The sequence below is a fragment of the Carlito syrichta genome, unplaced genomic scaffold (assembly GCF_000164805.1).
Source record: "Carlito syrichta isolate Samal-C Ts95f unplaced genomic scaffold, Tarsius_syrichta-2.0.1 Scaffold302276, whole genome shotgun sequence".
In the NCBI taxonomy this organism is placed as follows: domain Eukaryota; kingdom Metazoa; phylum Chordata; class Mammalia; order Primates; family Tarsiidae; genus Carlito; species Carlito syrichta.
Genome location: NW_007246372.1, coordinates 371,777 through 383,556, shown reverse-complemented (window position 1 = coordinate 383,556; position 11,780 = coordinate 371,777). Strand labels below are relative to the sequence as shown.

The window sequence follows — 11,780 nt, the reverse complement described above, 5'->3', positions numbered from 1 at the left end:
CCGGAGCCCAGCAGGTGGAGGCTGTGGTGGCCGGGAGCGACCACTGCACTCCAGTCTGGGCAACAGAGTGAGACTCCAACTCAAAAAAAAGAAAAAAAGAAACATCTAAGTTGTGCTATAACCAAAAAACAAAAAGACTGAAGAGTGGCTGGAAGTGAACAGCTCTATTATTATTATTATTATTTTAAAGCAGGATTTATTGAGAGGACAGAAAAGCTCCCACAGTGGGAGGGGATCCAAAGGGGTTGTCTTATTTTTTTTTTTTGTCGATGTTTCACTCTGTCGCTCAGGCTGGAGTGCAGTGGCATGCTCACAGCCACCCCAGCATCAACACACTGAGCTCCAGTGATCCTTCTGCCTCAACCTTCCGAGTAGCCGGAACTTCAGGTGCACGCTATCATGCCCAGTTAAATTTTTTTTTTAATTGTAGAGACGAGGTCTCGCCAAGTTGCCCAGGCTGGTGTCTAACTGGCGGGGTCAGGCAATCCACTCGCCTTGGCCTCCCAAAGTGCTGGGATTACAGGCTAAGCCACCGAACCCAGCGTTTTAGTTTTTTGTTTTTTTAGTTGTAGAGATGAGGTCTCACCATGTTGCTCAGGCCTATTATGTTTTGTTTTGTTTTGTTTTTTGAGTTGGAGTCTCACTCTGTCGCCCAGACTGGAGTGCAGTGGCCGCTCCCGGCCTCCGCAGCCTCGACCCGCTGGGCTCCGGTGATCCTTCCACCTCAGCCTTCCGAGTAGCTGGAACTACAGGCGCGCGCTACCATGCCCTGCTAATTTTTTGGTTTATGTAGTGATGAGGTCTCGCTGCTCAGGAGGGTCTCGAACCCGCGGGCTCAGGCAATCCACTCACCTCAGCCTCCCAAAGGCGCGGGATTACAGGCTGAGCCACTGAGCCCGGCTTTGTTTTGTTTTTTTAACTTTTAATTACATGAGGAACATTGGAAGTATTCTCACTGTAAAAAATCCAAACCTTATTACTAACACTGAAGCCTCCAGAGTCCCTAAAAGTAACGTTTTTTGCCAATTTATATGTAACTTACAGATTTCTTTTCCCAATTTTAAAAATTGTGATAAAATACACATAACTTAAAATTTACCATCTTAACCTTTTTCTTTCTTTATTTTTGAGTCGGAGTCTTACTCTGTCACTGGCCGGAGTACAGTGGAGTGATCACGGCTCACCACAGCCTTGACCTCCTGGGCTCAGGCAGTCCTCCCACCCCAGCCTCCTGAGTAGCTAGGACTACAGGTATGAGCTATCATGCCCAGCTAAGCAGGTCTCAAACTCCTGGGCTCAAGAAATTCCTCCCACCTTGGCCTCCCAAAGTGATAGGATTACAGGTGTGAACCACCGAACCCAGCCACCATCTTAATCATTTTTAAATGTATAGTAGAGATGCATTAAATGCATTCATCGGGTTGTGCAACTGTCACCACCATCCACCTCCATGGTTCTTTTCATCTTGTAAAACTGAAACCCTGTTCCCATTAAACACTAACTTCCCACTTTCCCCTCTCACACCCCACCCCTGGCAACCCCCATTCTACTTTCTGCCTCTATGATTTTGATGACTCTAATTTGCCTCATTTAAGTAGAATCATACAGTACTTTTGTGTGTGTGTGACTGGCTTAGTTCACTTAATGTTCTTAAGATTCATCCAAGTTATAGCATGTGACAGAATGACCTTCCTTTCTAAGACTGAGTAGACCGGGCTCATTGGCTCAGCCTGTCATCCCAGCACTTTGGGAGGCCGAGGTGAGTGGATTGCCTGAGCCCGCGGGTTCGAGACCAGCCCAGGCAACTTGGTGAGACCTTGTCTCTACAATAAATAAATTTTAAAAATTAGTCGGATGTGTTAGCACACACCAGTAGTTCCGGCTACTTGGAAGGCTGAGGCGGAAGGATCACCGGAGCCCAGCAGGTTGACGCTGGAGTGGCTGTGAGTATGCCACTGCACTCCAGCCTGGGCGACAGAGTGAGACTCCAACTCAAAAAATTAAATAAACAATAAAAATTTAAAACAGACTGAGTAATATTCCATTGTATGGATATACCATGTTTCACTTATCCATTCATTCATCCACAGACACCTAGGTTGCTTCTACATTTTAGCTATTTTGAAGAATGCGGTTGTAAACATTGTGTACAAATATCTCTTCCAGAATCACTTGCAGACTTTTTTCATTGCATTTCCATGTACATGTGCAGAAATACATATGAATGTATTTAAAATAAAACAATACAATAAAATAGAAATGCCTAAAATACATTATTTCGTATATTGCAAGCATTATTTGGTAACTTGCTTTTTTCATTAGACAATATGCACGGCTTAGAAATCTGTCCATGTGAGGGTGTTTTAATTCATCTCGTCCTTTCTAATTGTTGCATAGAATTTCACAGCATGGAGGGGCCATCATTTATGTAACTAGTCCCCCAGGGATAAATACTTAGGTTATTTTCTATTTCTTCTTATTACAAACACTTAAACTTGGACAACCGTGTAAACTTCCTTCGCATAAATGTGCAAATGTTTTTCCTAGGTGAATCTTAAGCAGTGGGGCTAAGGCTGGGCGTGGTGGCTCAAGCCTGTAATTCTAGCACTTTGGGAGGCTGAGGTGAGAGGTTTGCCTGAGCCCAGGAGTTCGAGACCAGACTGGGCAACTTGGTGAGACCTCGTCTCTACAAAAAATAAAAAATTTAGCTGGGCATGGTGACATGTGTCTGTAGTTCCAGCTACTTGGAAGGATGAAGCAGAAGGATCACTTGAGTCTAGCAGGTTGAGGCTGCGGTGGCTATGAGCATGCCACTGCACTCCAGCCTGGGTGACAGAGTGAGACTCCAACTCAAAACAAACAAAAAAAGAAGTGGGGCTGCTGGGTCCTGGCTAGCAAGCCTTAAATGAGAGGTAAGAAAATTGCAACCAAGAGAGAAGAGACTGGCCCAAAGCCACATGACAGGCTGGTGACAGTGTTGGGATATGATCTTTTGATTTATTCTCCTTATGTATTTTAAGTCATTCACAGTTTTCACCAGTGCGGTGGCTCATGCCTGCAATCCCAGCACTTCGGGAGGTCAAGGCAAGAGAATTGCTCTGAGTTCAAGGGTTGGAGACCAGCCTGGGCAACTTGGCAAGACTTCATCTCTACAACAAGTCAAAAAATGAGCTGTGTGAGGTGGTATGCATCTATAGTTCCAGCTCCTTGGAAAACTGAGGCAGAAGGATCGCCTGAGTCCAACGGGTCGAGGCTGCAGTGGCTGTGAGCATGCCACTGCACTCCAGCCTGGGTGACAGACTGAGACACTGACTCTCAAAAAAAAAAGTCATTCACAGTTCTCAAAGTGTGGTCTGGGAACTCCTAAGGGTTCCCAGGACCTTTTAGGGGGACTAAAAGATTTAAACTATTTTTAAAATAACACTTCAAATTATTTGCCTCTCATCCTCCCACAAGTATACACCTGAGGTTTTCCAGAGACTATGCAATGTGACTGCACTATCACTCTGATCTAGACTATGTGCTTGTATATTTGTCTGCTTTAACATTTTTCAACTTTAATTTCTAATATGGTAAATAGGGACAGATATAACCCAAGTGAACAAGAGTTTGTTGGCATCTTTGATCGTTTTTAAGAGTATAGAGGGCTCCCGGGGCCCAAAATTTTGTGGTCTGCTGACTTAAGCAATTCTCAGCCTTGTGACTCACCAGATTCTGAGGGTCTGTTTTCTCAATGACTTTTCTGGAACAGTAGGAAAAGGGCCCCAAGGCCTGCCGAAGGACACACCACCACTATCAGCCCAAGGAATCAAGTGGCCCTTGGCCAAGTCTTCTGGGGTTTCAGGGTACCTCGGCCCTCTTCGTTTCCCATGTGGAGAATAGGGCCCTCTGAGTAAGAGGGGGCACAGCTGGCCTGGGAGTAGGGCAGGGATGCTCTCTCCATAACCACAGCCCAGTTTCTTGTCGCAGCTCGGAGCTTTGACCTGCAGAAATCAGAGGACATGCTGCGGAAGGTGAGGGAGACACCTTCCCCAGCCTAGCCTGGCCCTGATTCTTATCCCAAGTCTAAGGCACAAATTCACTCATTTGTTCATTTATTCATTCATTCATGGAACACCCATTTATAGAGCCCTGGAGGTAAGCCTGGCTCTGTACTAGGTACTGGGGAGAGTGCAGTGATGGGAAGAGAGAAAAAAGAAACCCAAGAAAAAACAAGGTGATTCCTGAGAGTGGAAAGTACAATGAAGACACCAAAACAGGGAAGGTAGGAAGGGAGATGGGGACATTTCAGGTGGGGCATGAATACCCAAAAGGAGGCAGGTGTGTGAAGATCAAGGCAGAGGGCACAGCCCGTGCAAAGGCCCTGAGGTGGGAATGCTCTGGGTATAATCCAGGAGCACAGGGAGGTCATATTGTAGAGAGAAGAGGCTACTTGGTTTGCCCAGGCTCATCAGCCAGGCCCTGCAGGCCTCGTTGGGAGTGTAGGCTTCTGTCTAAGGGTGAATGGAAGCCAGGAAGTAGAGTCTGACTCCTGGGTGGCCATGTGGGGAGAGAGTGTGGGAGCACACAGAAGGATGCAGGGACAGACAGCCACAGAGCACAGGCCTTTCTGGGTCTCTCCTTCCTTGTGTCTCTCAGACCTGTGTCCCATTCCTTCCCCATCCTTCTCCATCCCCATTGCTATGTTAGCGGAACCCCAGCAATGGTCTAGCCCTCAGTGGTTGCAGGCAGAGGGACCTGACCTGGTGTCCCCAGGTCTTTGCAGAGGCCTTAGGGACAGGAAAAACTTCAGCTCCTGCTGTGTCACTGCAGCATGTACAGTTCTGGAAGCAACAGGATCTGGACAACATCCTTGCATGGCAGCCCCCAGAGGTGAGCCTCCCTCAAGCCCGACCCTGCTCCCCAGCCCCTCAGTCCGAGGCACTGCGCTCCCTCTCGTATGTGTCCAGATGGTCAGTCTGTACAACAATGGCATCTGCGGCCATGACAGAGAGGGCAGCCCATCTGGTACCACATAGTGGGAGGCCTGGACCCTAAGGACCTCTTCCTCTCAGCCTCCAGACAGGAGCTGCTCAGGGACAAGTTCCGGAGCTATGAGCTGCTCCTGCGGGAGTGTGAGCTGCAGAGTCAGAAGGTGGGGGCACCCAGGGCCCTCCCCAGCCCGCCCCCCTGGGCAGCCACAGCCGGGCACCTTCCAAGGCTGCCCTGCAGCAACCATGCCCCCACCCCCGAGCTCCACCCCCAGAACCCACCTTTCTGAGCCCCTTGACTGGACTGACCCAAGGTCACACAGTAAGTGACTGAGTGGGGACTCAACTCCTCCCCTGATTGGCCCCAAAGTCCTGCTTGACCTGCTGGGCCCACTGCAGCCTCATTTGATGAGGGGGACAGAGATTTCAGCCCCACGGACACAGGAGGGAACTGTGACCCAGTACTTTGCCTTCCATGGACCAACACGGGGAAGGCAGGCCTTGGGCCATTCTGGTCCTGGCATGCCTTGAGATTTCCCCTGCCCTGGCCCTGGCAGGAAACCTCCATGCTAGACATAGTCTAGACAAGCCAGGCCAGTGACCTGTGCTCCGACCCAGCCCCATCTTGGGTGGCGAGTGGGGGGAACTGACCCTCACAGGTCTCCCCTCCTGACATTTCCTTGCAGCTGGGGAAGAAGGTGGAGAAAAATCACAGTTGTGTTTGATTTTGAGGGTCTGGGCCTGAGGTACCTGTGGAAGCCAGGAGTGGAGTTTGCACAGGAGGTGAGGTAGCCCTGCAAGGGATGCAGGTAGGTGGGTCTCTGAGCCTGCACTTGGTGTGGGCGGGGCGGGGCGGGGGTCCCTCTCTTTCCCCATCGCCAAGAGAGAACCCACCCACACACCCTGTCACACCTCCTCGCTTCTTGATTGTATGGAAGTTTTCTCCTCTCAGGGCTATGCCAAGTTGGGTGTGGCATCCCAGTGTTACCATCTCATGTCCGGCAGGTCACAACGGGGTCTCATCCCCAGACCTGCCAGTGTACCTAGGATTCCCCTTCTTCTCATATGCCCACCCTGCTCACATTCCAACCTGCCCCTGCCTGCCCCTCTGAGTCCCTGGCCTTCCTGCTTGCTGCTTCCTCAGGGAGGAGGCTGGCATAAGCCAACTCTGAGGGCTGGGCCCAGTAGCAGCCAGCCTACCTCTTCCTTTCTTTCTCCTCCACTCAGGATAGCAAACAACCTAAACATAAAACAATTTTAATTGCATTAATGTTCTTACCATAATTTTCAATGAAAAGGCCTCAAAAACATTATACTAAATAAAATAAGCCAGACACAAAAGGCCAGATAGGGTATGGTTCCATTTATATGAACTGTACAGAATAAGCAAATTCATAGAGACAGAATGTCAATTAGTAGCTACCGGGGGCTGGGGGTAGGGAAATGGAGAGTGCCCATGGGTTTCCTTTTGGGGTGATAAAAATGTTCTGGGATGAGATAGTAGTGATGGTTGCACAACCCTGTGACTGTACTAAGAACCACTGAATTATACACTTTGAAAGGGTGAAATTTATGGCATGTAAATTATCTCTAATTGAAAAGAAAAAGCCATTTCTTGCAACCTTGAATATTATGCTAAAAGAAAGTCTGCCTCATTCCTGAAGTTGAACTATTGTCTTAGCCACACGAGCGGGAAACTTCCAGAGTCCTGAATGGGTGGGGTCATTCCCCCCACCCCTATCAAGAATCTACACTAGTTGCTTCAAGAAGGGTCTGTGATGAGGACCCAAAAAACCAGAAGTGGCAGCTTCTCTGTGCCTGAGTAGGTTCTTGGTGTCTGGGCATTGGAGCTGCCTGTGTCAAGGCCTTGAATGGCTGGCAGCTGAGGCCAAGGTTGTGCCCTCAGGGGCCTTGAGGGTGGGCAGGAAGGCAGGCAAGGGGCAGGATCTAGACACCCAGGCTTGTGCGTTTGGCTCAGCACTTGAGGCAAACTACCCTGAGATTTTGAGGAGTTTCATTGTTTTGAGAGGTGAGTGAACCAGCCCAGGATATGCATGAGTTGGAGACAGATGTGGGGCAAGAGGGTGGGCACCCGAGACCCCAGGGCCTTGCTCACCCAGTCAGCTGCCTGTGGTAGCAGCTCTGTGCCCATTTCAGCCCCCAGGCTATTCACTGTGGCCCTCACCCTGGTCAAGTCATACATAAGTCAGGAGACACACAGGAAGGTGGTGATCCTGGGAGGTGAGTGAGCCACCTGGGGGCTCCTTCCCATCCCAGAGCCGGAACTGAGGGCTGCCCCTTCCACAGACCTCATGATTCCTGCATCCAAGGGCACTGGGCTCAGGGACCCTACTGGTGCTGAGGGTCCACTGCTTTGTGGCAACTAAGGTTGATGTGCCCACCCGCCAGCGGACAGAGGGGCTAGGAAGAGTCTGAGAGATCCCCAGAGGCAAATGGGTGGGGACCCTGATTTGAGGTTGGGAGATCTGGATTTGAGGGTTAATTTTGCCAGTTATTAGCTGTGAGGGTGAGTCACCTGCTCTGTCCAGGTCTCAGTTTCTTCATCTGTAAAATGAAGAGCTAGGTTTTCCAAATTATGTAACTAATATGGTTTAAAAATTTGAAAAATACACAAATGTATACAGAAGGGACTGGGAATCCTGTCACCCAGAGAACTACTATTAACACTTACTATTTTTCTCAGAGGAATATATTCTTTAAAAGGGTTCATACTACATATGTATCCTTTTGTAACCTCTTATCATGCGGTAAACATTTTTCCATTTTAGTAAAGTTTTAAGTTCAGGTTGTTTGATTTTTACCATTAGGAACAAATCAGTAGTGAAGATCGTTAAAGATAAATCTTTGTACACATCCACAATGTCTTCCACAGGATAAAAATACTAGAAATGAAGGAATGGAGGGGTTTTCCCCTAAAGGAAAATGCACATTGGGACTTTTATTTTATTTGTTTATTTTTTTTGAGTTGGAGTCTCACTCCATCGCCCAGGCTAGAGCACAGTGGCGCACTTACCACCACCCAGTGTCGACCTGCTGGGCTCAGGCAATCCTTCTGCCTCAACCTTCCAAGTAGGCGGAACTACAGGCGCGTGCTACCATGCCCAGCTAATTTTTTGATTGATTGTAGAGATGAGGTCTCACCAAGTTGCCCAGGCTGGTCGCAAACCTGCAGGCTCAGGCTATTCACTCACCTTGGCCTCCCAAAGTGCTGGGATTACCGGCTGAGCCACCAAACCCGGCCACATTAGCACTTTTGATACCTTTTATAGTGTAGTGCTCCACGCAGATCACAGAATTTAACTCCTGCACCACTACCAGCTATGTATGAATGTGCCCATTTCCCCACATTTGTGCCAACATAGGGCATTAATAATTTAAAATATTCTTGCCACCTTTATAATGAAAAATGATATTATTGTTTTACATTGAATTATTTTATCACTTGTGAGGTTAGACTTTTTCTTTTTTATTTTTTTGAGTTGGAGTCTCACTCTGTCGCCCAGACTGGAGTGCAGTGGCCGCTCCCGGCCTCCGCAGCCTCCACCTGCTGGGCTCCAGCTATCCTTCTGCCTTAGCCTTCCAAGTAGCTGGAACTACAGGTGTGCGCTACCACGCCTGGCTCATTTTTGATTTATTGTAGAGATGAGGTCTCGCCAAGTTGCCCAGGTGGGTCTCGAACCCGCGGGCTCAGGCAATCCATTCACCTCAGCATCCCAAAGGCACAGGATTACAGGCTGAGCCACCGAGCCCAGCTAGGACTTTTTCTTTATATTAATTGGTCATTTCAATTTTTTGTGTATGCCTTCTTGTGTCTCATGCTCATTTTCTAGAAAAGTTTTTTTACTTACTGAGTTATAAGAGGTTTTTACACATTAAGCACACGGACCTTTCCTATCATATTTCTGGCAAGCATTTTCCCCAGTTCATAGTTTGCCTGTTATCTGAGTTTTGACTTATTGTTTTGTTTTTATGTAAATTTGAGGGACTTTTCCTTTGATTTTTCCATTGTTTTTATGCCTACACAGTCTGTTCCTATCCCAGGATATATTGGGTGTTCACCTCTTTTTTTTTTTTTTTTTTGAGTCAAGTTCTCACTGTCACCCAGGCTGGAGTGCATGATCATGGCTCACCACAGCCTCCACCTCCTGGGCTCAGGAGAACCTCCCATCTCAGTCTCCCAAGCAGCTGGGACTACAGGTGCATACCACCATGCCTGGCGAGTTTTTTTATTTTTTATTTTTTTGTAGAAACAAGGTCTGTTGCCCAGACTGGTCTTGAACTCCTGTACTCAAGCAATCCTCTTACCTTGGCCTTCCAAAGTGCTGGGATTACAGGTGTGAGCCACCTTGCCCAGCTCCTCTGCTTTCTTTGACTTTGTTCCTGCAGTGCCCTTGTTCCTTTGTCTGTAGAACTTTTCAGAGCAGCTTGGGGGGAACTGACACAAGTTTAGTCCTACAATTCTGTGGGTGCTGGAGCCAAGGGCAAGGACTATCTGGAAGGCTTAGTTCAGTCTCCAAGGGAATGTGGCGCCTGGGTCCCAGCCTTCCTGTTTCAAACCCAGGCTCCAGGAGCTGCTGGTCCATGACCAATGGATCAACAGTGGAAGTTGGGAGGACATAGAGGGGCAGTGAGAGCGGGGCGGGCCTGGGGAGAGGAGCTGGTCAATACAGGAACACATGCTGAGCCCTAGGAAGAGACCTAGAGCCATTCAGCTTCCATCCCCAGGGCAGGATTGCTTCAGGGAAGGAGGTGCCAGAAGCACACCAGGAAGGGTGGCCATTGGCCACAGCCCCCCACACGCTCCATTGAGTCTCCCAAACCCCTCAGAGTCCCCTTCTTGCTCCCACACAGACAACTGGAAGCAGGAGCTGCCCAAGTTCATCAGCCCCGACCAGCTGCCCGTGGAGTTTGGAGGGACCATGACGGACCCCAATGGCAACCCCAAGTGCCTGACCAAGGTACAGGGTGCCCAGGGAATGAGGAGGAGGGGAGACTGCCCTGGTCTAGTGCCACTTACCCCATTCACCCACAGATTAACTATGGGGCGAGGTGCCCAAGAGGTACTACATGCGCAACCAGGTTGAGGATACAGTACGAGCACTCCGTGTCCATGGGCCGCAGCTCCTCCCTGCAGGTGGAGAACAAGATCCTGTTCCCAGGCTGTGTGCTCAGGTAGGGCCGGCAGCCGCTCCACACCTGGGCATAGCTGGGAGGGACCCAGAGCCCAACCGGGGGCTCACCTGTGGGGCTGTGTCATCCCCTGCAGGTGGCAGTTTGCATCAGATGGCGGGGACATCGGCTTTGGGGTTTTCCTGAAGACCAAGATGGGGGAGCGCCAGAGGGCTGGGGACATGACGGAGGTGCTGCCCAGCCAGCGCTACAGTGCCCACACGGTGCCTGAGGATGGAACCCTTACCTGCGTCAAGGCCGGGGTTTGTAAGTGTCGGCAGAGACTGGCTCCACCTGGAGATGGGGTTGGGGAGGGTGCCTCAACGCCCTGCCAGTGTCGTGGTTCCCTGATCTGGATACCCACACAGGTATTACCACCGTGGAGGACGGGGTCCCAGGTGAGGCATCTTTTCTGTCTGTCCCTCGATGCAGATGTCCTGAGGTTTGACAACACCTACAGCCTAGTTTATTCTAAACACATCAGCTACACCATGGAGGTGCTGCTCCCAGACCAAACCTCATTGGAGAAGACAGTGAAATTCTAGGTGAACCGTATGGCCCCGCACCCTCCTCTTTGATCTCTAGATCCTCACTGAATTCACAGCCTCCTAACCAGAACCCTCCAAACTCTCCGGGGATAGGAATCCTTCAACAACAGATTGCAGCCTGTCTGTCCCAGCTGGCCTGCTCCTCAGGAAATGCTGGGACAGTATCCTAGTGGTGGCAAGATGGCCACAGCAAAGCCACACAGACACACTGTCCTGCTATAATCTCCTGTGACCTCAAGCAAAGCAAAAGCTGAGACCCTTTTCTATGATCCAACACCAAGATATGAGTTACTGTTCTAAAATAAAGTGTATGAAGTTGGTTGCAGTGGCTCTTACCGTGATCCCAACATTTTGAGAGGCCGAGATGGGAGGATTGCTTGAACCCAGGAGTTCAAGACCAGCCTAGGCAGCATAATGAGACCGCATCTCTACAAAAAAAATTTTTTAAACGTGCCAAGCATGGAGGCACACAACTGTAATCCCAACTATTCAGGAAGCTGAGGCGGGACGATCTCTTGAGCCTAGGAGTTTGAGGCTACAATGAGCCATTATTGTACCACTGCACTCCAGCCTAGGCAACAGAGTGAGGCCTTGTTTCAAAAAATAAAATCAAATTTTAAAAAGTGTTTTAATAGAAAACTTGAGGCATAGTATAGCCAGCAGATCAGGAAACAGTGCCATTGGCAAGATAGTTTTATTATTCACAGTTCCCAAGAGGATGGGGCAAGCCATGCCCCCTTCTGGAAGGAAATTTTAACTCTCAATTCTGTCTTACACACACACACACACACACACACACACACACACACACACACACACACACACACACACACACACTATCCCTCCCAGTGTTATAGCATCTGAAAACCTGTTCTCACTCCATTCAAGCTCCTGATTAAGATTTCAGACTGAGGCCAGATGCAGTGGCTCATGCCTATAATCCCAGCACTTTGAGAGGCCAAGGCAGAAGGACTGCTTGAGACCAGGAGTTCAAGACCAGCCTGGGCAACATAGCAAGACCCATCTCTCAAAAAATACATACATACGTAAAATAAATATTTCAGACTAAACT

General features: G+C 49.2%; 1 protein-coding gene across 1 annotated transcript in view; it reads left to right on the top strand.

The window, feature by feature from the left end:
* The window catches only part of LOC103258533 (putative SEC14-like protein 6), a 17,501-nt gene extending 6,796 nt beyond the window's left edge, over nucleotides 1-10,705 (top strand). The window contains 12 exon segments of the mRNA XM_008056202.1: nucleotides 3,970-4,013; nucleotides 4,813-4,872; nucleotides 4,950-5,001; nucleotides 5,004-5,134; nucleotides 5,657-5,674; nucleotides 5,676-5,753; nucleotides 6,930-6,999; nucleotides 7,128-7,211; nucleotides 9,843-9,949; nucleotides 10,024-10,163; nucleotides 10,258-10,427; nucleotides 10,593-10,705. Coding sequence (XP_008054393.1) covers nucleotides 3,970-4,013; nucleotides 4,813-4,872; nucleotides 4,950-5,001; nucleotides 5,004-5,134; nucleotides 5,657-5,674; nucleotides 5,676-5,753; nucleotides 6,930-6,999; nucleotides 7,128-7,211; nucleotides 9,843-9,949; nucleotides 10,024-10,163; nucleotides 10,258-10,427; nucleotides 10,593-10,705 — 1,067 coding nt within the window.
* Nucleotides 10,706-11,780: the final 1,075 nt, after the last annotated feature.